The 22,811-nt window shown below is 41.4% G+C and overlaps 2 protein-coding genes across 2 annotated transcripts; both read left to right on the top strand.

The window, feature by feature from the left end:
- Positions 1-275: 275 nt before the first annotated feature.
- Positions 276-14,349, top strand: SS18L1 (SS18L1 subunit of BAF chromatin remodeling complex). The gene is made up of 11 exons (XM_053992848.1): positions 276-431; positions 3,056-3,132; positions 3,778-3,862; positions 4,691-4,835; positions 7,430-7,627; positions 8,623-8,787; positions 9,674-9,775; positions 10,186-10,278; positions 10,893-11,012; positions 11,703-11,830; positions 12,040-14,349. Exons 1-11 carry the CDS (start codon positions 363-365, stop codon positions 12,064-12,066), a joined length of 1,209 nt encoding a protein of 402 aa, XP_053848823.1. The 5' UTR covers positions 276-362; the 3' UTR covers positions 12,067-14,349.
- A 758-nt stretch (positions 14,350-15,107) lies between these two features.
- On the top strand, positions 15,108-20,109 carry MTG2 (mitochondrial ribosome associated GTPase 2). Its single transcript, XM_053992868.1, has 6 exons — positions 15,108-15,326; positions 16,421-16,568; positions 17,179-17,294; positions 17,575-17,793; positions 18,439-18,577; positions 18,970-20,109. The coding sequence occupies exons 1-6, from the start codon at positions 15,117-15,119 to the stop codon at positions 19,362-19,364; spliced, it is 1,227 nt and encodes a 408-aa protein (XP_053848843.1). The 5' UTR covers positions 15,108-15,116; the 3' UTR covers positions 19,365-20,109.
- The last annotated feature ends 2,702 nt before the right edge of the window (positions 20,110-22,811 follow it).

The raw sequence follows: 22,811 nt of genomic DNA, 5'->3' as shown, positions 1-22,811 counted from the left end.
TTGGCGTACGCAGTTGGCGCAGCGGGCGGCGCGGCCGAGGCCGCGGGAGCCCGGCGGCCGGGACCGCACCATGTGCGGGCGGCGGGGAGGCGGCGGCGGCGGCCGCTCCCGTCCCCTCCCCGAATCGCCGCCGCCGCCGCCGCCCCGCCGCCGCGGGGGCTCGGGGGGGCGCGGCGGGGGCGGTGCCCGGCGGCGCGGGGCGCGGCGCCCGCGGGTGTTCGCGGGGCGCAGATCGTACCATCTGCGGCCGCCCCCCTCCCCGTGCACTGCGGAGAATCCTCGCACGGCAATAGCAGCCAGATAATAACAATATTATTAGAGCCTGGAACCGATATATTATAGACACATAAAAATCCCCCACCATGTCGGTTGCCTTTGCTTCTGCTCGCCCAAGAGGCAAAGGGGAGGTCACCCAGCAAACTATCCAGAAGGTAAAAGAGCATGCTTTTATACAGACAATTTTAGACATTTATTCTGTCCATGCTCCTGCAGCTGGAGGCTGATTTCTAGGGCGATCAGGAAAACTCGTGAATTTGCGAGGGCTGCAGAGATGGACAGCTGGAGAGAGAGAGGTGGGGGAAGGAGGAGGAGGAGGAGGAGGTGGAACAAAGCAAAGGTGTTCAGATCGCTGCAAAGCGAGCGAGAGAAGGACGTAGGGAATAAAATCGGGATGGCACGTTATCCCTGCTGCTCGCCAAGGGGAAACGCTGCCAAGCATACATTGGGAAACGGCAATAAAATTTGCAAATATGCGATTAATTTATGATGGTATGTCAGCTTCTGGCCCCCAAAGAATCCATCCTAAAAAAATGAATTGAAATAAAATACCGAATTTGCAAGGGTTTTCTTTTGTATCTGGATGCAGAATTTTAATCTCTCAGAAGATAGAGGGAGCACCAGCCACTGGTATTTTTCATAAACTATTATTATTATTATTATCATTATTATTTTGATGTGTTTATTGATGTTTAGTGACAAACAAAGGTTTTGAAAGATTTTCTCTGGAGAGGACATCCCCACATGGGTCTCATGTGGAGGCCAAATCAGAGGGTGCCGAGTTGGGAAGTTATTGTTTCCTATTTCCCAGGATTGGCAGCACAAGCAGACCCTGGCACCCTTCTCCTGCAGAAGGTGATGGCCAGGAGCGACGAGGCTGGAAATGGCAATAAAGAACGTGCGTGTTTTCACTGTCACTGCTGTTTGTCAGGTGCACTTCTGCTGTCATTTTGGCCGTTCCCCGTGGCTCAGGTGTGGTTCCCGTGGCGTGGTGTGTGCCAGGTGTGAGCTCCGTGTGGTCCCTTCGCTGACAGTGACCAGTGCAGAAGTGCCACTGCCAACACAGCAATTAACCTGTCACCAGGGGCTGTGCAGCCAAGCCATGATCTGGTGCCAATTTATGACTTCTAGGGGACAAGAATTCCCTCGGTGGTAGCGTGTGACAGGGCAGAGATGAGGGCAGAACGAACTGCCACGAGAGGGGCTAGAGAGATGACTTGCATCTCAGGAGACTGTTTGGAAACATCCCATTTTGTGGAGCTCTTGCAGCACGTGGTGTTGTGAACCAATTCGTTTTAAATACTGGAATATTTCAGACTCGGTGAATAAGTTTTCCTCTAGCCTCCAAATCAGTTGGAATTATTTCATAATTCAGTTGTTTGTCATTAAACACACACCCACAAAGGGCAGATAAAGTATCTTCTGTTCGATTTTCAAGCCCTTTCCTTTTTGCATATTCATAAACTTCATGGAAGCTTCAAAACGTTCTTTCTCTAAAAATAATGAGTGAAATCATTTCCCATCTCAGGTGCATTTGCTGTCAGGTTACTTTGGGACTGTTCATCAGTGTTGGGCTGTTGGCAGTGATTTTCTGTTTAACAAACAGCAGTGCTAAGGAACAGACTTGCAGGCACAGGACCTGGATGGGATTTATAGTCAAGGATGGAAATGGAGCAGAGAGAGCAGGAGAAAAAAAACCTCCAAAAGTCTTCATTAAAGTGAGCTTTTGAGAACATATACAAATTTCAATGAAAAATGTTATTTGCATTCATATTATATAAACAGCTTATTTTCATTTATTAACTCAATTTTAATAATCTTTCAAAGCTGTTCTTATCCCAATATCAAATATTCCTAAAATAGATTTCACACAGAGGAAGTTAGAGCTTTTGGCAATAGAGTAGTGGTGGTGCTCCTCTAAAGTAGTTCATCAAATAGCATTTCCAGGGCAGTAAAATTCAGTTCTGAGCCAGAAATGGTTCCTTCCTCAAGAGCTCTCCTGCCCCCATGACACAGTGGTTCAAAGGCCCAATCTTGCAAGCCCTTGATAGCAGTGGTATCTGCAAGATCTATTATGCCAAAGGCAAATCTAAATTTCTACTTGCTGGTATTCTTTTTTTTTAATTTATTCATTCACTGGAGAAAGTGTGCTGCATTCACAAGAAATCTGGGAGAAAGAGACAAACTAATGTATCTGAAATTTCAGAACAAATCAAAGGATATTTTAAGCTTTTAATCATATTATGAGCTCATTAAATAAAAGTAAGGACATATTGGGATGTAATTCTCTTTAAACACGGTTTCAGTAGCTGCAGTGATGCAAATTTTGTACTTCATCAGGTTCAGCTGCCAGCACGCTCTAGTCCTGCACAGGAAAAGGAGGAGGTTTAATTGTTTGAAAGTTTGCTTCCTACTTAAAAGTAGGCATGTTAGTAATACCTGACGTTTTGGAAAGGGTTGGGTGATATTTTGGGATGAGGCAGAGATAATTCATAGTGAAAGTGTTTTCCTTCTTCAGCATCAGAATTTATCTGCCATTTAAGGAACAAGGTAAGTCCATTCATTCTTCTGTATGGGTATTTCAAGTAACTACTTTAAAGATAACTGTTTATAATTAAATCAACCTTGTGGCTCAATAAAGTCACATGTAGGCAATTTACAAGGCAACAAAACTGCAGAAAACACCTTCCAGTGCCAAGGAGGGCAGAGGATCACAAAAATACAGGACTTTTGTACAATTCTCATAGTAACATGTTTTGGTCCTATTTCTTTTATGCAGATGCTAGATGAAAATCACCACCTAATACAATGTATTATGGATTATCAGAGCAAGGGGAAAACTGCAGAATGTACTCAGTGAGTATTACGAATTCAGGAGTTTGTTAGAAATGTTTCCTGAAGTCTGACTCTATCCCTTTGCTCAGTGGCACAGCTGTTGGTTTGCTCTTGGAAACACTCCTGTTCCTTTCTAGGAGCTTTTCCAGTTCATGGACAACTGTGAAGAGGCATAAATGGTTCTGGTGGTGCTTACTTGTGTAAACACTCCAGTTAGAGCACTCTTGAAAAAAAAAATCATGTTCTTCTCAGCTTGCTGGCAGGGAAAACAGGTTTTGGGCTTTGGAGTTCTGGAATTTCATTCCTAGCAGGGCCCTTGACAGACAGAGAAGGGAAGATTGCTGGAGCAGCTGACTGGGTATCAGTCCTCAAAGATTGAGGTCCCAGCTCCACAGTTCAAAGTGCTTTCAAAGGAGGGTGTATTTTACCTCTCCCTTCCCCCAGGTTTATCGTTTGTGTAAAAGAGGTATTGAGCACGCTGATCCTTGATGGGAAACATGACAGCACAAACATGGGTCATTGCTACTGCTGTGTATTAGGGCAGATTAAAAATGGGTTAAGGTAATTTAAATAACCATTTGTAAATAGGTGGGAAAAAAAGAGAAAGACTTGGAATTCTGTGTATTGTTAACCCTTTCCAAATAAGCTTTACTCCTTGTTCTGTAGATACCAACAAATCTTGCACAGAAACCTGGTTTACTTGGCAACAATAGCAGACTCTAACCAGAATATGCAGTCCTTGCTTCCTGCTGTAAGTACCAGCACAATTACTGTAACTAATAATTAGTTATTACTATAACTAATATCATAGTTATTTCCCTCAGATACATTAGCTATGCCAGAGGGAAATGTTCTTTGATTCTGTCTCAGATTACTATAAATGAACCATTTTTTAGTATTTTTCCAGCTGAAAGTTTTGAAGTGGCCAAGCAGACCACCAAACAAATCAAAAGTTACTTTTACTTTGTTTAAATTATGTTCTTTGGGACATTTGTGTTAATCTCTTTTATGATGCAGTGGTGCAGTCTGAACAGCTCCATTTGTTCAGATTCAATATTCTTACCTGTTCTTACTCTATTCTTTACTTGGGGGAAAAATATGCTGCTGTTTTACGTCAGAAATCTAATTCAACACTCAGGCATTGGTTTGTCTTTACACATGTTGTTATTCTTGCTCAGTGGATTGATTTGGGAAGTACCACACATAGCACAAACTGCAGCATAGCTTGGCAAAGGTCAATCTGTCACCACGCTCCTGTGTTGTCTTTGCTAATGCATTCCTCGCAGTGCTTGTGTTTGGAAATCCATGTGAGTGCAGAGGAACGAGCACAGGAGCCACACTCTGTGACAAACACAATAATTTCAAGCCCTTCACTGTGCTGCTGCCTGTCAGCTGCTCTGTCATGCTCAATGACATTCACACAGAGGAGTCAAACCAAGAAAGGTTCACCCAAAAAGCAAAGCAAACACGTATTTAACCGAGGCAGCTTTTAGTCATAGCCGGGCTAATTTGGGGGCTGCTATTTTTCTATTTAAAAACCTAACCAAAAAATTTGCTTTTCCTCCTTGTTGTTTCGCAGCCACCAACGCAAAATATAAACTTGGGCCCGGGAGGGATGAGTCAGAGCGCATCCAACCAATCCCTCCACTCCCAGAGCAATCTCAGCGATGCCATCGGGACCGGCCTTCCTCCTTCCTCCCTCATGCAGAGTCAGATTAGCAATGGTGAGCTTTGGTCCCCTTTGTGCTGCTTTGCTGTTGCCTGGCAACAAAATCATTAATGCAGAATATACTTAGAGAGCTGGAAAAGACCTCTCCTAACTCACCTTTCAGGCATATGGGGATTTCAGGCACATGCTGAAATCACCACAAAATGGCTACAGGCAGGAATGATGTTGGCTTCTGCAGAGTGCTTTGTGTTTCTGCAAAGGAAATTAAAGACTTTTTTTTTTTTTTTTTTTTTTTAATGCATGATTCAAATCACCGAGTAAAGATGCATCCAAGTTTTCAGTAAGAAAAATGATGTGTTGCAGTATTTTTGTCATGGGGTTGGCCAGGGTAAAATGGAATTGCTTGCATGACTAACCACACAACCAAGCCTTCAGATTGCAAAGACCTTCCAGGATACATTTCTCCTTACAAATCATTTGGTGTTGCACCAGTCTTTGTCCTCTACAAAAGCTTGCAGAGACTGTACTACACAGTCAAAGAATTTGCACAGACATTTCATATTAATAAGATAATATGATCTGTTTGGTTTTGTTCATGCAACTAAACTAATTGAAAAACAATTTTTAATGTGTGCATTTTATATTGTTAATAATCTGTTTGTTTTGTTGATCGTAGTTATTCAGTCAGTTGTTTCTGTGGGTGTTTCCCAGAGTGACAGAGAGCAAAACCAGTTTCTATAAATAGAAATATCTGATTGTAAAATCACAGACTTTGGCAGGGGGACTCAAAAGCAGACACAAGCCATGAAATTACTTCTGAGTTTTTGAAAATCCCTTCATGGTCAAACCTATTGTACCTTTTAAACAATTGGATAAGGGACCTGTAAAGTGAACTTACTACATTTTTCAGGGCCTTTGTTTTGAAAGATTTAATGCTGAGCATGAGTAATATATTAAGTCAGTCAAAACATTGTTTTATGTTATTAAGAATAGTCATTTTCAGTGCTACTGTTGTTGGTTTTCTGATTTGCTCCCCAGCCTCCTCCAGATCTTTTGAGTAATTTGCTGCTGATTGAAAGAAGCAGACTGGAAGTCTTAAGGACTGGACTCATCCACATGTTTTCCCTTAGAATCACAAATTAGCCAACCGTTTTTTTTTCTTATTTTAAAGAGGGCCAAGAATCTCTATTTTTTCCCATGCAAATAAGGCAAGGTTTACCAACACTTGCTTCACTCCATCTCTCACTCAAGGCAATTGCTATCTCCATTCACACAGTGTGTGACCTTGTGTTGCACCAGGATCAGCTTTACCACTTAAACAAACCAGAGCAAAACACAGAGATAATTTTCTGTAGCAGCATTTTGACCCAGCTCCACTGATTTCCAGAGAGCTGTCTCTCTTCATCTCTTATTGGAACTGCTGCTTGCATCTCTTCATCAGAGGAAAATATCATAATTTACAGCAAATGTTCTTATTTTGATGTCTGTGAAAACCATTAAGGGAAATTAATAAGGTTTGTACTAAATGAGTTAGATGTTTTTCAGAGGCTGCAGATACACTTAATAACCCTGAATTAAAATATCATTATTTAAACATTGCAACATAATTCTGCCTCTTCTAAGGATTCTGCATTCCACCTAAATTGATTGAGATTGACAACAATATGGCTGAATTTAGATAGACAACAATATGTACCATCACAACTTGAATAGTAACAAGATACAGTATTTATACAGAAATATACAGAATTAAAGAATTTATACAGAATTATACAGAATATACAGAAAACAACTTTGCAAAACTAATTCATAAAACTATTTCCAGCAATAAACAACAAGTAAGAACCCCATTTCCCCCAATATTAGCTACTCAACTGCGACAGGATTCTGAAAAATAAGAATGAAAAAACACTGCCAGATAAGCAGGATGATACAAACCCAGGATGTATCTGGAGCAGTTTGATGATTACATTCTGATGTTGGAAAGGGAGTAACAACTGGGATTGTTATGGTGACTTGGAAAATTTATCTTCTTCTGAGGTACTTTTAGTCAAACCTTCAGGAAAGGGAGAGATAGGTTTGTTCTCTGAGCAGAGGCCCCGTTGGTACTTCAGAAGCCCCAGCTAAGAAGGTGAGCTGGTTATAGAGGAACTATATAGTTATATATAGTTATACATACTGGTTATATAGTACTAGTTATATATAGTTATATCCACTATATAGGAATAGTGGATGCAGCAATGTGCAAAGTGTCTCTCAGCCACTGCTGTGCCTTCCCATTGTCACCACCTGTGTGAAGGGGGAAAAGGAATCAACTGCAGGACAAGAGGGATGAAAGGACAAATTTCAAAAGGCTGGGATGTCTCCAGAGGAAACATGGAAGGAAGTGGTTGTAAGGCATTGCTGCTGATTTTGTTCTTTCCATCTGCAGTCCTGTACAGCCTGGATTTGGCTTCCAGGAACAGGAGGTTTGCTCTAACTGCGCAGCAGGAAGTTTTAATTTGTCTGTAGATAACAGGGAGTGTTAATAATGAGGATTTTTGGTTTTTTGCTTTGCCTTATCATAAGGTATTTCAGAAAGGCCTCATGCTCGCTGTGCATTGCCAATAATAGCTCAGATTTTCCTGTTGCTCTCTCTCATTTTTGTAGGTCCTAACCACGTGTCTATGCAGCAGTCAGGCCAGAACACCATGCCCACAACCTCTCTGAGTATGACTGTCAGCAGCCACGGGACTGGCCCTGGTTACAGCCACACAGTGCCTGCCTCTCAGAACGTGCCAATGCAAGGCCAGGGCTCAATAGGCAATTACGTCTCTCGAACAAACATCAACATGCAGTCCAATCCAGGTAAGCTCCCTCTTCCTCCTCCTGGGCCACCTGGACTTTCCACTGACCTCAGAGGATTTGCCACACGTGACTTTGTTCTGTAAATATTTTTTGTAGACAGCTACAAACCTACCTGAGGAACAGACAGCTTTAAGACATCTCTGAATTTCCAGGTGTCAAGTGCCAGTGTAACTCAGAACAGTTTCAGACTTGCTTTAACTTAGGCTGACTTGCCATGGTTAGGGCTGAGCTGGGGAGAAGAGGGTTGGGTAGAGGTGCAGCAGCATTGTCTGATAGCCCTGGCAGCAAATCCCACAGCCATGGGAGGGATCTGAGCAGCACCTTTACCCAAGCACAAAGAACCTGCCAGAGTATAACACATTTACGGTTTGTACATTACTAGCCCATTTTGTTATTTTATTGGTACTTCACATTGTTTGCAGGGCATTAGTAGACTAGCAGACAATTCAATCTCTTAATTTAAAAAAAGTTTGCTAGTTGAATTGCATTGAATGGGATGTCTGATGCTTTAGAATTCTTTACAGCAGCATGAAATTTAGGAATCAAATAAAACCTAGAATAGCAGTTTACTTAAACTCTATAATCATGAGGTGTGTGAGAAGATGGAAGCACAAGAAAGAATATATTAGGAAAGAAATGCAGCAATGAAATAGTCAGGAGGTAGACCGGAACAAACATCATTTCTTGTTTCTTTCTTTAACCCTACTGCAATAAGGTTTACATTCTTTTAAGTAAGCTAATAATAATCAAGACTGGGTGTATTTTTAAATATCTGCTGAAGCAAATGGCAAGAACTGACCATGTAATAAGATCCTTTCTGGATTCCAGTGCAGAAGAGTAAATAAATCCAGTAGGAAAACATCTCCCCCTGTGGAAAATTCACAGAATTATCAGGACGCATGTTAGCTGAAGGTTTTAACTTGCTTCCAGAGAGACTAGGAGAGAACTGCCCCATGTTCATCTTTGGAAAACAGTCTTTTCCATGTCCATTGTAGTCTCCATGATGCACCAGCAAGCAGCAACGTCACATTACAACTCGGCACAAGGAGGGAGCCAGCACTACCAGGGACAGTCCTCCATTGCCATGATGAGCCAGAGCAACCAAGGCAACAGCATGATGGGGCAGCGACCCATGGGCCCTTACAGAGCTTCACAGCAAGGTAAAATTGCTATCAGATTGTGGATAGAACTCTCATTAGGCTGACAACACTCAGCCTGTCCTGTGGGGTACACAGGTCACCAACATTTCCAAGTCACATTTACAAATGGAGAATCCCAGCCAGGAGCACAGGAAATCCTGAATGGTGCAAGTATCATGACAATGAGATGAACTTCAATCTGTTTTCAAGATTCATCTATTTAATTATTTTGGGTGTTTAGAAAAATAATTCTGTTTAAAAGGGATCATAAATCTCTAAAGGAAAGAGAAACAATTTGATATCCAGCTCATTCGAGGCACTGGGAATCTATTCAGTTCTTTCCCATGGTGTTGGATCAGCTCTAACATGGCACAGTTAGCAAGGAACACATTTATGGAAAGAAGATACAGTTTGCCAGCAATTAGAATGAAAAATTAGGCCAAGGAAAAGAAAACACCAGAGGATAACTATCATGCTCTAAGACCTCTCTGGATAAAATTCTAAGAGGTAATAAAGCTGCTAGACTGATTCTAAAATAAACTGAATTTTGCTAAGAAACAAATTAATGTATTAATGAAAATATATTTAATTCTGACTGTGCTCTTGAGCATGGAATCCATTCCTGTGCATTCTAATAACTCAGACTAGTAGATGAAATGCAGCCCTTACTTTGGGTGTTGCTGCAGCAGTGAGTGATTCTAGGATGTGTTACTGACTGTTGTGTGATTTCAATTTCATTCTTTGTCTGAGAATACAAATTTATTTCCTTTTTCTAGTGAGCAAGACTGCTCTCAGTTGTTTGCTTTTCCAGACATAAACTTTGTTTTCTTAAAAAAATATATTCGATAAGAGAAAAGCGTCCCTTAGGAGTCCACAGGCTCAGTCTGCCTTGTCTTGTGCCTTGCAGGTTCCTCGCAGCAGTACATGGGTCAGGAAGAATATTACAGTGAGCAGTACAGTCATGGCCAAGGCTCATCAGAACCTATGAATCAGCAATACTATCCAGATGGTAATTCCTCTGAGCTGGGCTCACCGTGATACTGCTGAAGTGCAGAGCACCACGACTGCCATGTCCAAGGACACGGCAAACCTATTATGCTTCATTTCCAATTTAATGCTGGAAAATTAGAATCCCAGGGGATGGGAGCCTGATATAAAACATCCCCATCAGTGCACCCTGCTATATAAACTGCTCAAAAAGAGCCCAAAGCTCAGTTTGGATTAGTAAAGACAAGAGTTTAATCCATTGGTGTCACTTTCCTTGCCGTGTATTCTATATTCTCCCTAAGGGCTCTGTATTTGCTCTTAGCCTTATCTTGGTGCATAAGCAGATTCATGATATATATTCAATATATATTCAACACTGTGTCTGTGGTCCCATTAAGAATGTATCTGACAAATCTTTGTGACTCCTTGCAGGACATGGTGATTATGCCTATCAGCAGTCATCCTATACTGAACAGAGCTACGACCGGTCGTTTGACGACTCTACACAACACTACTATGAAGGAGGTAGGAAAATACAGCAAAATATTAACAGTAAATTTAATGTATTATTAAGATATCTGAACTCTAAATTAACTGGTAACACTAACTGAATTTTGGTGCAGCAAGGTGGCATTTAGGAGAAGTGATGTCTTCTAGAGAGCCTCTGTTCATTTTGTTGTTTCAGGATACAGCACATTGAATTTCCATCATAGGTATTTGAAAAAAAAATACCAGTAACAACTAGATAAGTGGTCTTTCTGGGATATATGAATAAACATCATTATCTAGAAGAAAATATAAGGAGAGGGCTTCTTGAGAAAGCAGATATTTACCCTGGTAGACTTATCTTTGTGACTTTTTCTTCTGAAGCCCTTCTGGGATAAAAAAAATTACTTTGTTGTTTCTTTGTTTGTTTAGTGATGTGTATAAATAAGTAGCTCTCCCGTTCAAAATAATTAAAAATCACTGGAGAAATAAACATCTTGCTTGGCAAAATCCAATCATCTGTTTCTAAGAAAAGTATTTGTGTATGAGTTCTAACCAAGGCTCCTTACGCCTTTGTTTTCCTTATGATCCACGTGTACAGTGAAATACCTGCCTCATCTATGACCAAACAATTCCAATATTTCCCCCTCCAGGAAATTCTCAGTACAGCCAGCAACAGGCAGGATACCAACAGGGAGCTGCACAACAGCAAACATATTCCCAGCAGCAATACCCAAATCAACAGAGTTACCCAGGACAACAGCAAGGATATGGTAAGAAAACTCTCAGTGGCTGGTCAAGTGTTTGCAGTGTTTCACCCCGATGCCTCCATTCCTAAGCTAAAATAGACTGTAAACTATTTCCTTGATTAACCTTGGATTAACAGTGTACCAAAATTAGCCAAAGATCTAGTAAAGGGATTCTGGGCAGTAACATATATAACTATAGCACTGCATTCCATCTCAAATCCCTCTCTCTTTTGATAGAAGTTAGAAAATACACATTTTCTTCATGTTGACTTTATGTTAAACATCATCAGGAGGTCACTGCCTGGGTTCCCAGGCCTCCTACAGACCCAGTCCTTCTGAACTGACATGAAAAAGATCATCAACAGTCCAGAGAATCACTCCTCTGTTGCTTATAGTGGCACAGCCAGATTAGATAGGAATTTAAACATGCAGTTGTTACTAAAATATAGGCCAGGTAGTTTGCACAGAAATGTGCCAATACAGGTTTCAGAGAGGCTTCACTTAGAAGTACTATAACATTTTCTGAGCTAAGTTTAAAACCTGAAGTTTACACTGCTGCAACTACATCATCATTGGTATTAACACCTCCTAGTGCAAACCTAGAGGGAGGTCTGGGCAGGATTTACTCACAGTTCTTACTCACAGAGCTTTAGTTTGTGTCAGCTGTTAAAAACTCCAGCAAATCAAGCCTGTAATGGGTTTTACTCTTCTCAGGTCCTGCACAAGGAGCCTCTTCACAGTATTCCAGCTACCAACAGGGACAGGGGCAGCAATATGGAAGTTACAGAGCTTCCCAGACAGGCCCATCCGCTCAACAACAGAGGCCTTATGGCTACGAGCAGGTAAATTGTCTAAATCTCTGCTCTGAAAAGGCAGATATGGCTGTTAGCTCTGTCTATAAATCTATCTGATAATTTGGTGCAGGTATATGGGTGATACTTCAGTAGGTCTTGTAAAATTCACAGACCAAAAGAAATTGCATAACTTGCAGTAAGTCTCTAATATATTATCCTTCAACATTTCTATTTCTTCTTCTTTTTTTTTTTAACAGGGACAATATGGAAATTACCAGCAATAAAAGAATACAGTGCTGTGTCAGATTCCTTTCAATAGTATCTCAATCTTTTGAACTGGATGTACAGGCAGTTTTGATTAATTGTAATATGTTGGTTACCCCTTAGCACAAAGCAGCGTCTGTATGTGAACAGTGTTCATTTCATGCTGGATATGAAGCAGTGCACTACTGGTAACAAGACAATGCTTTAATGGTTTGATATTTGGTGCTGTGTATAGTACTGTATGTTGATACAATGCAGAAGTTTTCCATTTACCCCCTCTTGTCCCATTCTCGATGTTTCTGAATAGCTTTAGGATCATTAGATCACAGTTGTGCCCCGTTCTGGAAAGCAGCCAGGTTGTTCTGCAGTCTGGCCCAATGCAAAGCCCATCAGTCACATCTCAGTGCAGGGAAGTTCCCTGTGGTAAGTTATTGATCTTTTTTTAACTGGATGCATTGAAGATTACCTGCCAGCCTCCAAAATCCATGGCTCTTCAGTTTACTTCTACAGAACAAGGGGATGGGTATATTCCTTATAAAATGTCAGTTCTATGCTATATGACAAAAATTACTGCAACTTCTGTAATACCTACCTACCTACCCAAATCCTAAAATTCAGTAATCTGCATAAGTCCACATTTCTGTTGTGAAAGGTACAGAAAGAGGATCCAAACCTATGATCATAGAAATGTTAATAAATAGAAGCACCTTTTATATGTCTGTGTAAACAAAGGTATTTCTGTCGTGGAAAGAAAAACAGAAGGGGGCTCTGAGACCTACAGTGTCAGCCTGCTTGATGTCAATATTGCTTCATATCATGCTTAGCTGAGAAAAACATCTGGCAGAAGTCCCGTCTCGAATATCCTATTCCAAATTTTATAATTTGCATATACATTTTTGTGCCAAATTTTGCAAGCAGGTGGCTGGCATCCTTCTTTATTCTGATTCTTGTGCTGCCTTTGCTCAGATTCCCCAGCAAGCATTATAACCATAAATATTGTCAAATTTGGTGGTCTGTTGTTCTTACACCTCATCATCACTTTTATTTTCCTGTTGTAGCTTGACAGAAAAATAGTTCAGAGGTAAAAGAAAAAAAAAATTGCATCTTTATTGCGGACAAGCAATTAAATTCAGCTTTAATTGTGAGATACTATTATGCATATAGAGAGGGGAGCTATTAATGGGGTCAACCAGTGAGAGAATACCTATAGAGGGAGAATTTAGAGAGAAAAACTAGTGGTATGTAAAAATCAGTATGAACAATGTAAGTCGCTTCTATTCAGTTTTATATGTTCTTATAAAGTCTTGGGGGGGGTTGAAACAAAATGCGCTTTTAAAATACTTATATAAGTGTTGAACAAAATACTGTGTCCAAATTTCTCTGAAGCAAAAATCTGGGGTGGCTGTGTAGCCCCAAAAAAACAAAAACATTTTTTGTTTTAACATTAAACTCAAAAACATTTTTTGAGTTTAACTGCAAATTTACAAAAGTAGATACACTGTGTAGGATTTTTCTCCTTTTCTTTGTCTGACTGGTGTTATTTATGGGATTTCAAGTACTTTATATTTTGAAAAACAAAGACCACAAGGAAAACACAACATCTCTCAATTCATTGCTTTTTTCCCTTCTTTTTCCTTTTCCTTTTCTTCCTAAAGAAGAAGATCTTTAACTGGACAACTAGGAGGTTTACTATTAAATGTTGTCCAAGCACTGTCCTTCCTTTGTTAATAATTTCAACTACTGGTAAAATAGAAGACTTTTTTTTTCAGTCAGTCCTCATTTCTCTCATCTTTCCTGCTGGTGTTTTCATACAAATAAGTACTCTCAAATAGAAAGGAACAGAAAGGAAGATTGTTTTCTTTATAATAATTACTATTACAGGTAGCCAGAAGAATGCAATATTGCTCTTTGCCAGTTTGGGAATATGCCTTTTGTGTGGTTTTTGAAAGTGCTGAAATGCTTTTGAGAGAATGTGAGCAACACTTAAACCGAAACAGCAACATTACATCAATCTGAAATGTCTTACATTAAGAACTTCGTGAATGTTGTGTATATAATGTATTTGAAAGAGCACTTTGAAAATAGTTTGTACATTTATTTCCTAATTTATACATGATTTTTGGTGTTAATATTTCTAATTGTTAATAACAAAACAATTATTTAATGTGTCGTCCATTTTTATGTATTAATGTGGAAACAAAGTGATGCCAGCATTTTGACTTCTTCCATTAATTGTATCATTTTCTGTTTTGTAATACAGAATGCTTGAAAATTGTTTAGTTTAAATATTATCTGAAAGTGGATTTGGTGGTACTTTTCTTGTGGCAGATGGAATGGATAGCTCAGGTTACGCTTTCCTTGGGGGTGCTGGTGGGTGAGAGCTGGCCATGCCCCAGCCCAGAAATCCCCCGGGTGCTGGCTGATCCCGGCGTGGGCAGCGAGGGAGGGAGGGAGGGAGAACTCTGCCCCTCAGGGCATGGACCTCTTGGAGAGGGCCCGGAGGACCAAGCTGATCAGAGGGATGGAGCAGCTCTGCCGTGAGGAAAGGCTGAGAGAATCGGGATTGTCCAGCCTGCTTAGGGGAACTTTGGGGTGCCTTAATTACAGCCTTCCCGTGCCTGAAGGGAGCTGTAGGAAAGACGGAAAGAGACGATTTACAAAGGCCTGGAAGTGACCAGACAAGGGGGAATGGATCAAGCCAGCAGAGGGCAAGGCTAGATGGGGTATTAGGAAGATGCTCGGTGCTGTGAGGGGCGGGAGGCCCTGGCACAGGGTGCCCGGAGAAGCTGGGGCTGCTCCAGCCCTGGAAGCGCTCAAGGCCAGGCTGGACGGGGCTTGGTGCAAGCTGGGATAGTGGAAGGGGGAACGAGACGATCTTTAAGGTCCCCTCCAACCCAAGCCGTTGCGGATCCTGTGGCGGGCTATCTCAGCCCTCACGGGCGCCGCTCTCGGGCCGCACGGGCCGCGCTGAGGCGGGGCTGGGGCGGGCCGGGGCTGCCGGGGGCGCGGCTTCGCCGCAGCGGCTGCGCCGGGGAGGCCGAGGCGGGGCCGGGGCCGTCCCCGTCCCTCCATGGCCGTGCTGTGTGGGGCCGGGCTGGGCGGCTCGGCGCTCCCGGCCGCTGCCGGGGCGCTGAGGCGCTGCGGGGCCGGGGGGAGCAGCCGCAGCCCCTGGAAGCCGCTCCTGCTCCTGCTCAGCCCGCCGGCTTTCTCCACGACCTGCGCCCGGTGCGCCAAGGACAGGCGGCTGAGGCAGAAGAGAGCCATTTCGGAGCGGCAGCTGGTAAGTGCTGGGCTCTGTGCGGGCTCGGGGTACCTCAGACACAGCTCCCGCCAACACAACTCAGTGAGTGAGGAAATACTGGCTAAAATATAATTGACTTCCAGAACAGTGAGGCAGTGAGTCTGCCCTGCGATATTCTCGGTGTTCACAGTGGTCGTAGTAGCGGTCCACTTCCCCTTTGGCCTCTTTGGGCTGGAAGCATCCGTAAGTCTAGAAAGCAAAAAGGTTTTTAAAGCTGAAGCTGTAAAATGGTGGTTTAGCTTTAAATCTAAGGTATTGTTTTGTTTCTCACTGTTCTTTTAGTCTTTCGGTATAGTCAGCTGCCAGACAAGCATCACTTTATGTCAGAGAAACTTTGGGGTCCTAGAATTTATTATTCATCTTATTTTACTATTTACACGTCTCTGGAAAATCTTATTTTCTAATGATCCATAAATCACTTCCCATTAAAAGCCATAGTTTACTATTTCACCGTTTGGTGGTGCCAAATACTTTCTAAAAGAGGCTTTTTAGTAGTAGAATAAATTTGATTATCAAAAGTTCAGTTGAGAGGGTTTTTTTTTCCAGTTGCTTATCTTTGGTATCATAACACTAAGAAGACTTGTCTCCCTCACATACTATTTGTGCCATTTATTTAAAGTGACCCTTAAAGCCCATTCTCATTATGAAGTCCCTTAGTAACTGACAGAATTTGAAAGTTACTGTGATCACAGTCATGCTTTCTCTTTTCATGCCTCTGTGAAAACAATTCCACTTGTCAATGAATGTACTTCCCTAATATTTTCCCTTGGGAGTTTCAGCTCCTTTTCTGGAGATAGATAAAGTTATATCAACATAGCCTTAGGCATTTGCTTTTAAAATACTTGAAAGTTGATATCTGTTTTTCTTTATTATTACTCTCAGTACACTGCATTTAGTTGATCTGTGAATGGCAGCAGAATTCTGATTCAGAGTTCTGATTTTTTTTTTTTTTTTTGCTGTTAAATGGAATTCATCATGGCTAAAAATAGCAGGTCTGGCTGTTGACTAAAACTTCTTGGAAGATGAGTCTGATAAATTGTACTAAAAGGGAGCAACCCTCACCCTTGTTGCAGACACGTTATTTCGTGGATCAGCGGAAAGTGCGTGTGGTTGGAGGACAAGGAGGAGACGGGGGCCATTCCTTCCACAGTGAGCCCAGAAAAGTGTTCGGAGGTCCTGATGGTGGAAATGGAGGTGATGGGGGTCATGTCATTTTTAAAGGTAAACCTCACCGAATCTGTTCTGTGTTGTGTTGTTGTCTTCTTGCTTAACACCCAACCCCAGGAAAAACAGCCCTGCACGGATGGTAAGAAATGGTAAATGGCAAAAAGGTTAAAATGGTTCTTTCTGTATGAGATGTCTTTGCTTTAGAAGTTTTGTCCTGAGCTGTGATAAGGAGGACATAAATGACACTGAAAGCCTTAGAAAGAACTTTGAAAATCAAGGTATTTTGCAGATACTTTAGTGAGTGGTGCCTGACTGTGTTACGTTAAGATCTGATTCAATTTTCCTCTCAAGATGAATAAAGCTGCTTCTACCACCACCCTGCTGTAAAATCTAATCTAGCAAACTAATTTTGGTTTGGAATGACCACATTAATAAACCTAAGCAGCTAAGTACAGACAATTAAACTTCATCACAACTTAGACTGATGTTAGTCTTCCCTGATATGTTATTGTTGAGACAGTAAATAAAAAATAGGGACAATAAATAGTAAATAGGATGTGCACTCATGCAATATTCAAAAAGGGAAAGAACAGTCACGAGTTGGCTTTTCTGTGCCTGTTTTACTAAAGCAGTGTGTTCAAAATGTGTGTCTTTTGCTTTTCAGCTGACCAGCAAATGAAATCACTTTCTTCAGTGTTCCGCTTCTATCAGGGTTTTCACGGAGAGAGAGGAGGAAGCAAAAACTGTTATGGAGCTAACGGTGGACACATGTATGTTAAAGTAAGTCAGTGGGTGTTGCCTGCTGTGTGGTAGCTTGGTACATGGCTGATTTTCAAGCTGGAGAACCTTGTTGTGTGCAAATCTCATGTGTAATGGAGGGTAACTGTCTGACGGTGTTGTTTGAGTTCAGAAAGTGAGTTTCATGAAAGACAATTCTCTTTTTGGGCTTCTCACCTTGAGAATATGCAGGAGTGATTTTCAGCAAATCTGAAATCAGCTGGTGGAGGATCTGCTGCAGGCTCTGAGCTTCGGTGTAATGCTTGCACCTCTTCCCTTTGAGGTCCCTGTCGGTACTTTGGTGAAGGAGGATGGTGAAGTTGTGGCTGACCTCACCCAGCATGGAGAGGAGTACATTGCAGCCTATGGAGGAGCTGGAGGGAAAGGGAATCGCTTCTTTCTCTCCAACGAAAACCGCGCTCCGAAATTATTTACTCCAGGAGAGCCAGGTCAGGAGAGGGTCCTTCATCTGGAGCTCAAGACAACAGCTCATGCAGGATTGGTGAGTTTCTGTTGGTTCAGCTTCCACATGACTGACTGAAGAAATAATGTGAGATAGCATTTTCTTAGCCCCTGGCCTGCTTGTTTGGAGATGCTCAATGTTTTCTTGCTGTTACTTGGTAGAAGGGTGTCCAAAGTGATTCACAGAGCTGTCACTCACTCTCATGCTACTTGGTGTTGTCCTACTTCTGCTAAAATCCATACTATACGTAGAGAAACAAGATTCATCAGTGGTTACTGATGTACAGCAGCTTTGTCTGCTGGTTCTGCAGATGAGCACTACAGTATAGAGAATTCTTTTAAATTGGTTTGTTTTCTTGGTTTTGTGGTTTTTTTTCCCTAAATTATAAAGTTCAAATCATCTGTTTCATCCCTGTATTTCTCTTTTTACAGATCTTAAACATTTGACTTTGTTAGTGACAGATTTATCATCCTCTGAAATGAAAAATGCTCAGTCAACTTTGAGCTTAAGCTATTTTTGTATTTGAGTATGGAAATATTCCAGCACCAGCTGGCAAACTTGTGAAAGTTATGCTTTGCTGCAAAATGTTCTTGATGTAGTCCAACAACTGCAGAATAACTGTCTGGTCTAGCATAATTTTGCAGATTTGTTAAAGACTGAGAAATTTGTGTGTTTGTATTCCAGGTGGGCTTTCCCAATGCTGGCAAATCCTCACTTTTGAGAGCCATCTCCCGGGCAAAGCCAGCTGTGGCTGCCTACCCATTCACAACCCTAAACCCCCATGTTGGCATTGTCCACTATCAAGACTATGAACAAGTGGCAGGTAAGAATTTGAAGTTTGTTGTGTGTACCTTGATAGCAATTTGTGTCACCTTTGTAAATGCTTTAAAATGCTGCAGAAATAGATTCAGGAGTTCTGTAGTGTTCTTGCTAGTTCTGAAGAACTTCAAAGAAAACTCTAATGAAAGCCCATTTCACCTTCACTTATAGGTACCCTTAGTTCCAAACTAAGTCTGTATTCTGTCTGCACTGGAATAATCTAAATTTAGGTGCTTCAGAAGATAACAGCAGCAAACTTAGCGTGAGTTGTGCTTTAATATTGAGGCACTGAGACATAATTCTAAAAGCACTGACACTGGCCAGTAAAAGACTGGGGGGATTTTTGGGGGGCGTTTTATGGGATCTGCTGGATTCACTGTGAAATTTCTCTTGTAGTTGCTGACATTCCTGGCCTAATCAAAGGTGCTCATCAGAACCGTGGGCTGGGGATGGCCTTCCTGAAGCACATTGAACGCTGCCGCTTCCTCTTGTACGTGGTGGATCTCTCTGTGCCTCAGCCCTGGATCCAGCTGCAAGACTTGAAATACGAACTGGAAGCATATGGAAAAGGCTTATCTGAGAGGCCTTGTGTTGTGATTGGGAATAAGGTTGACCTTGCTCAGTCCAGGATCAATCTGCCACTCCTTAGGGAGCAGGTAGCTGAGAGGGTCATCGCGTTGTCTGCGCTGACAGGAGACAACTTGGAGGAGCTGCTGTTGCATCTGAGAGAACTGTATGACACTTATGTGAAGACAGAACAGTCACGAGGACAAAGCCCAGTCAAGTGGTAGAAGCCACAACTGCTGTGAACTGTGCTAGAAGGAGAACAAAGTTAAAATAGCAGTTTGATTTGAGTGCATCTCTGTGATTTGGGCTTCTTGTGGGTTGTTTTTGTTGTTAATATGGAAGGGCACAGCATGGGGATTTGTTCTGGACTGATGCTTTGGAAAGATTGTTTTGTTTGTTTGTTCACCTTTGAGGTGTCTTGAAGTTCTACAACAGAGCTTGAAAATTGTAATCATGGTGGGTGTTGAACTGGAAACCTGGCTCTTGTTTGGCATACTATAGAATGAAGAGAATGCTCTCTAGTAGAAATTCAGGATCTGCAGGAGGTGTTGGCTTATTTTATGAAGTGTACTGAAGTCACTCTCAATTTTCACTAATCAAAAGTTCTAAAATAAAATCAGGTGGTCCCATGTTTATCTGTTTTTATATGATGGCCAATTTCAGTCATGTCTTAAAACTTTTCTCCAGTTGTGTTTTGGTGTGGATTTTTCTCATCAGAGGGAGGCACAGCTCAGTAATTTTAGGGAGGAGGAGCTTGAAAGAACTGCAATTAATGACTGAAATTATTTTCTCATTAATATAAATAATTTACTATATTTAAATGCTGGCAGCAGCTAAGTAGCTGAATAAACTGGCTGGGAACCAGCCATTTGAGACTCACATCTGAGTTCTCCCTTTAGGAATCTCAGGCAGTGTTCTGAGAAATCCTAGGCTTAGATACATCAAATAAAATAAACATTCAGTTCTTTGTGTGTGTGTGTGTCCCTTTTTTTTATTCAACTATATCATTTTATGGACTATGTTCTTAAACTTCAGGAATTCAGGAATCTTAATTTAGAACAGTGGTCTTTGCCCTCTCCTCATACTGAAAGACGAGCTGCTTCTGTATACTCTGGTCATATTTTCTGTAAAAGATTATTATCTTAATAATGGAAAGTCAAAATTCATCAAAACATATAATTAAACTTTTTCATAAGGGACCTGAACAGGCTTGTGGGGTGCTGAGACACAACACTGTTAGAAATAGAGGAAATTACTGAGTGGATATGAAAAACACTAAGCTGTAGCCTCCAACCACTTTTTGTAATATACCACTGTGAAGGTGATAATTCCTTCTGCTTCTTTCTCTGCACATTTTTTATTTCATCCCTGGTAGTCTGATGCTTCTGCACGGAACATCCTTAAAAGCAGGGTTTTAATTCTGAAAAAGTACAGGTCAACTTGAAAGCCTGAATTGATTAATAAATTATGGCCAAGCAAGTAGTTACCTCTCCTAAATTCACATTCTGAGTATTTCTTGTTGTGGTCAGGTATGGGGAGTAATCTGTGCATTATAAACAGTGATGGATAGGTATAAATAGGATCAGGAAAAAATCAAAACTAATATTAAATCCTAAAGTCTCTCCTGTGTTTTGCTTCATCCCTGGGACTTACTAAGTTGAATTAAATAGAAGTTAATATTCAGTTCTGTTCTGTTTGGATTTGTGCAGTATTTTTAGGCTTCACTGCTGTTCTTCCTGCTATTGCTACATGCTTTTCAACCACTTTTAATAAAACCAGGGGAAGGTTGCCTGAACATCAAAGCTGGTGCAGCTTCTTAGCAGATTATTTAATACTCATAGAGGCTTTTCACTCTCTCTGGCTGTTTTTGAGAATGCCAGAGGCTGTTCCAAAAGCCTCAGTACTCTGAGGAGCTCCCAACCTTCCTTTAGTGCTCAGGTGCCCTCAGTTCCTGCAGGGAAAGCTGTGTTGTTTACAGCTGTGTGAAAAGCACAGCAGGTTTCCTAACACCTCCTGGCAATGTACCATTGATCCTGCAGTGGGGTTCTTTGTTCTTAGCGTTTCAGGCACCTGCCCTGAGGTGACAGCACCAAGCTCCTAAAGCCGTGTTCCTAAGAGGCTTCAAAGAGGCTTTGCAGCCTCAGGTACTCCCTCATCCGGCAGTGAAAAGTGCCAAATACCTCCAGCTTTGTTGTTGGAACAGCTCTTTGTAGAAGCTTGGACTTCCCGTAGTCTTTAACCACTTGGGTCACATTTCTCCAGGGTGCTCCTTCGCAGTTAGCACCAAGATCTCTTGGGTCCCATTCCAGTGGAGCACAGGACTGAGGAGGAACCTCTGGTTCTGCTGAAAATGTATTTGCAAAAGAAATGCATTTTGCCTCTAAAAACAGAGAGAGAGAAAATCATTAATGGTGAATTGTTTTGGGGAACTGTTGTGTGCTATAGGATGTCTTTCTACTTTTTTTTTTTTTTTTTTTTTTTGCAGGGGCTGGGGTGGGTGGGCTTGTTTTGATTTAGGTTTTGGTGGATTTCTTCTGCATGATTCCCTTTTGCTTTCCTCTGCTGAACCCTTTGATGGTGACTTTGCTCCTTAAGCTGGCAAGAGGAGAAAGATATGGTAGATTTTATTTCTCATTCTGACAATAAGCCATGGGAATTCAGTGTGAATTGAAGTCCAGTCAATTCTATTTCCTGGAGAAGCCTGAGCCATAATTTTATTTAGCACTTAACAATTCTAGTACTTTTTTTGCATTTTTTTAGTACACGATGACAACATTATTTCAGTGCTAATTGTAGGGTGTTTATATTTATTTTATTTATTTACCCCTTTGGGGTAAATACATTTGGAAAATGTAAGTGGTGTCAATTGCCTGGAAAAAGAAAATCAAATGCTAATGTAAAAGCAAGCATCAGAAAGGACTGCACTTTTAAACATGTGGATACTGAGGACTCATTGCAGTACATTAACTAAAGCATTGAATCTGTGTGTTTAAGCATGCAATGTTTTGCAATCTACTTTATGTACTGTTTCCTAAAGCACTTTTTTATATTACCTTTTTTTTTTTTTTTTTTTTTTTTTACATTAGGGAAAGCTCTTCCATTATTGTCTGTGTCCTTATTAAGAGTCTTCATAGTAGATTTGTGGTAAGTGAATAAGTGACTTGAACCATGCTGAACAACTTGTTACCTGTTCATTAATTCAAATTAAAGAATGACAGGGGTGGCTGTGAACCAGAGATGCTCGTGCACATGGAATGGGATCTTGTCACAGTTTGTACAAGCTGCTGGACACGGATCCACCATCCAACTGCTTTTCTGTCCTGTCTTCCATGGGATCCTGTTAATGGGGCTTGCTGTCCAACACCTGCACTGGCAGTGCACTGTTGTGGCAAGGGCTTTGGTGTGAATTAAAACTCCCCCCTGACACTGCTAAACTTCATGCCAAGGTTAATGTGTGCCTGGCCTTTGAAGAACAGCTCTGTTTTCTGCTAGTCTTCCATGCTGCAGGTCCTAGTGCCATTTCCCAGCAACAATTTTTTCTGGTTTTTTAAATAGGGATTAAATGTACCTGCACTGTAGAAGTCTGGAAAGACTGCAGTTATTGCTTGGAGGGGAGTATTATTATTTGGAGGGGAGGTCACATTTGTTTGCCAATAATGATAAAAGATGAT

Source organism: Vidua macroura, chromosome 17, assembly GCF_024509145.1.
Source record: "Vidua macroura isolate BioBank_ID:100142 chromosome 17, ASM2450914v1, whole genome shotgun sequence".
In the NCBI taxonomy this organism is placed as follows: domain Eukaryota; kingdom Metazoa; phylum Chordata; class Aves; order Passeriformes; family Viduidae; genus Vidua; species Vidua macroura.
This window is presented reverse-complemented; position numbering and strand designations above follow the sequence as displayed.

Excerpts from the sequence above, each read along its gene's own strand:
- SS18L1 (XM_053992848.1), top strand. The coding sequence starts at position 363 with ATGTCGGTTGCCTTTGCTTCTGCTCGCCCAAGAGGCAAAGGGGAGGTC. Across the intron at positions 3,133-3,777 it reads AAAACTGCAGAATGTACTCA|ATACCAACAAATCTTGCACA; the intron begins GTGAGTATTACG and ends CTTGTTCTGTAG. Across the intron at positions 4,836-7,429 it reads GCAGAGTCAGATTAGCAATG|GTCCTAACCACGTGTCTATG; the intron begins GTGAGCTTTGGT and ends TCATTTTTGTAG.
- MTG2 (XM_053992868.1), top strand. The coding sequence starts at position 15,117 with ATGGCCGTGCTGTGTGGGGCCGGGCTGGGCGGCTCGGCGCTCCCGGCC. Across the intron at positions 17,794-18,438 it reads CAACAGCTCATGCAGGATTG|GTGGGCTTTCCCAATGCTGG; the intron begins GTGAGTTTCTGT and ends TTTGTATTCCAG. Across the intron at positions 18,578-18,969 it reads AGACTATGAACAAGTGGCAG|TTGCTGACATTCCTGGCCTA; the intron begins GTAAGAATTTGA and ends TTTCTCTTGTAG.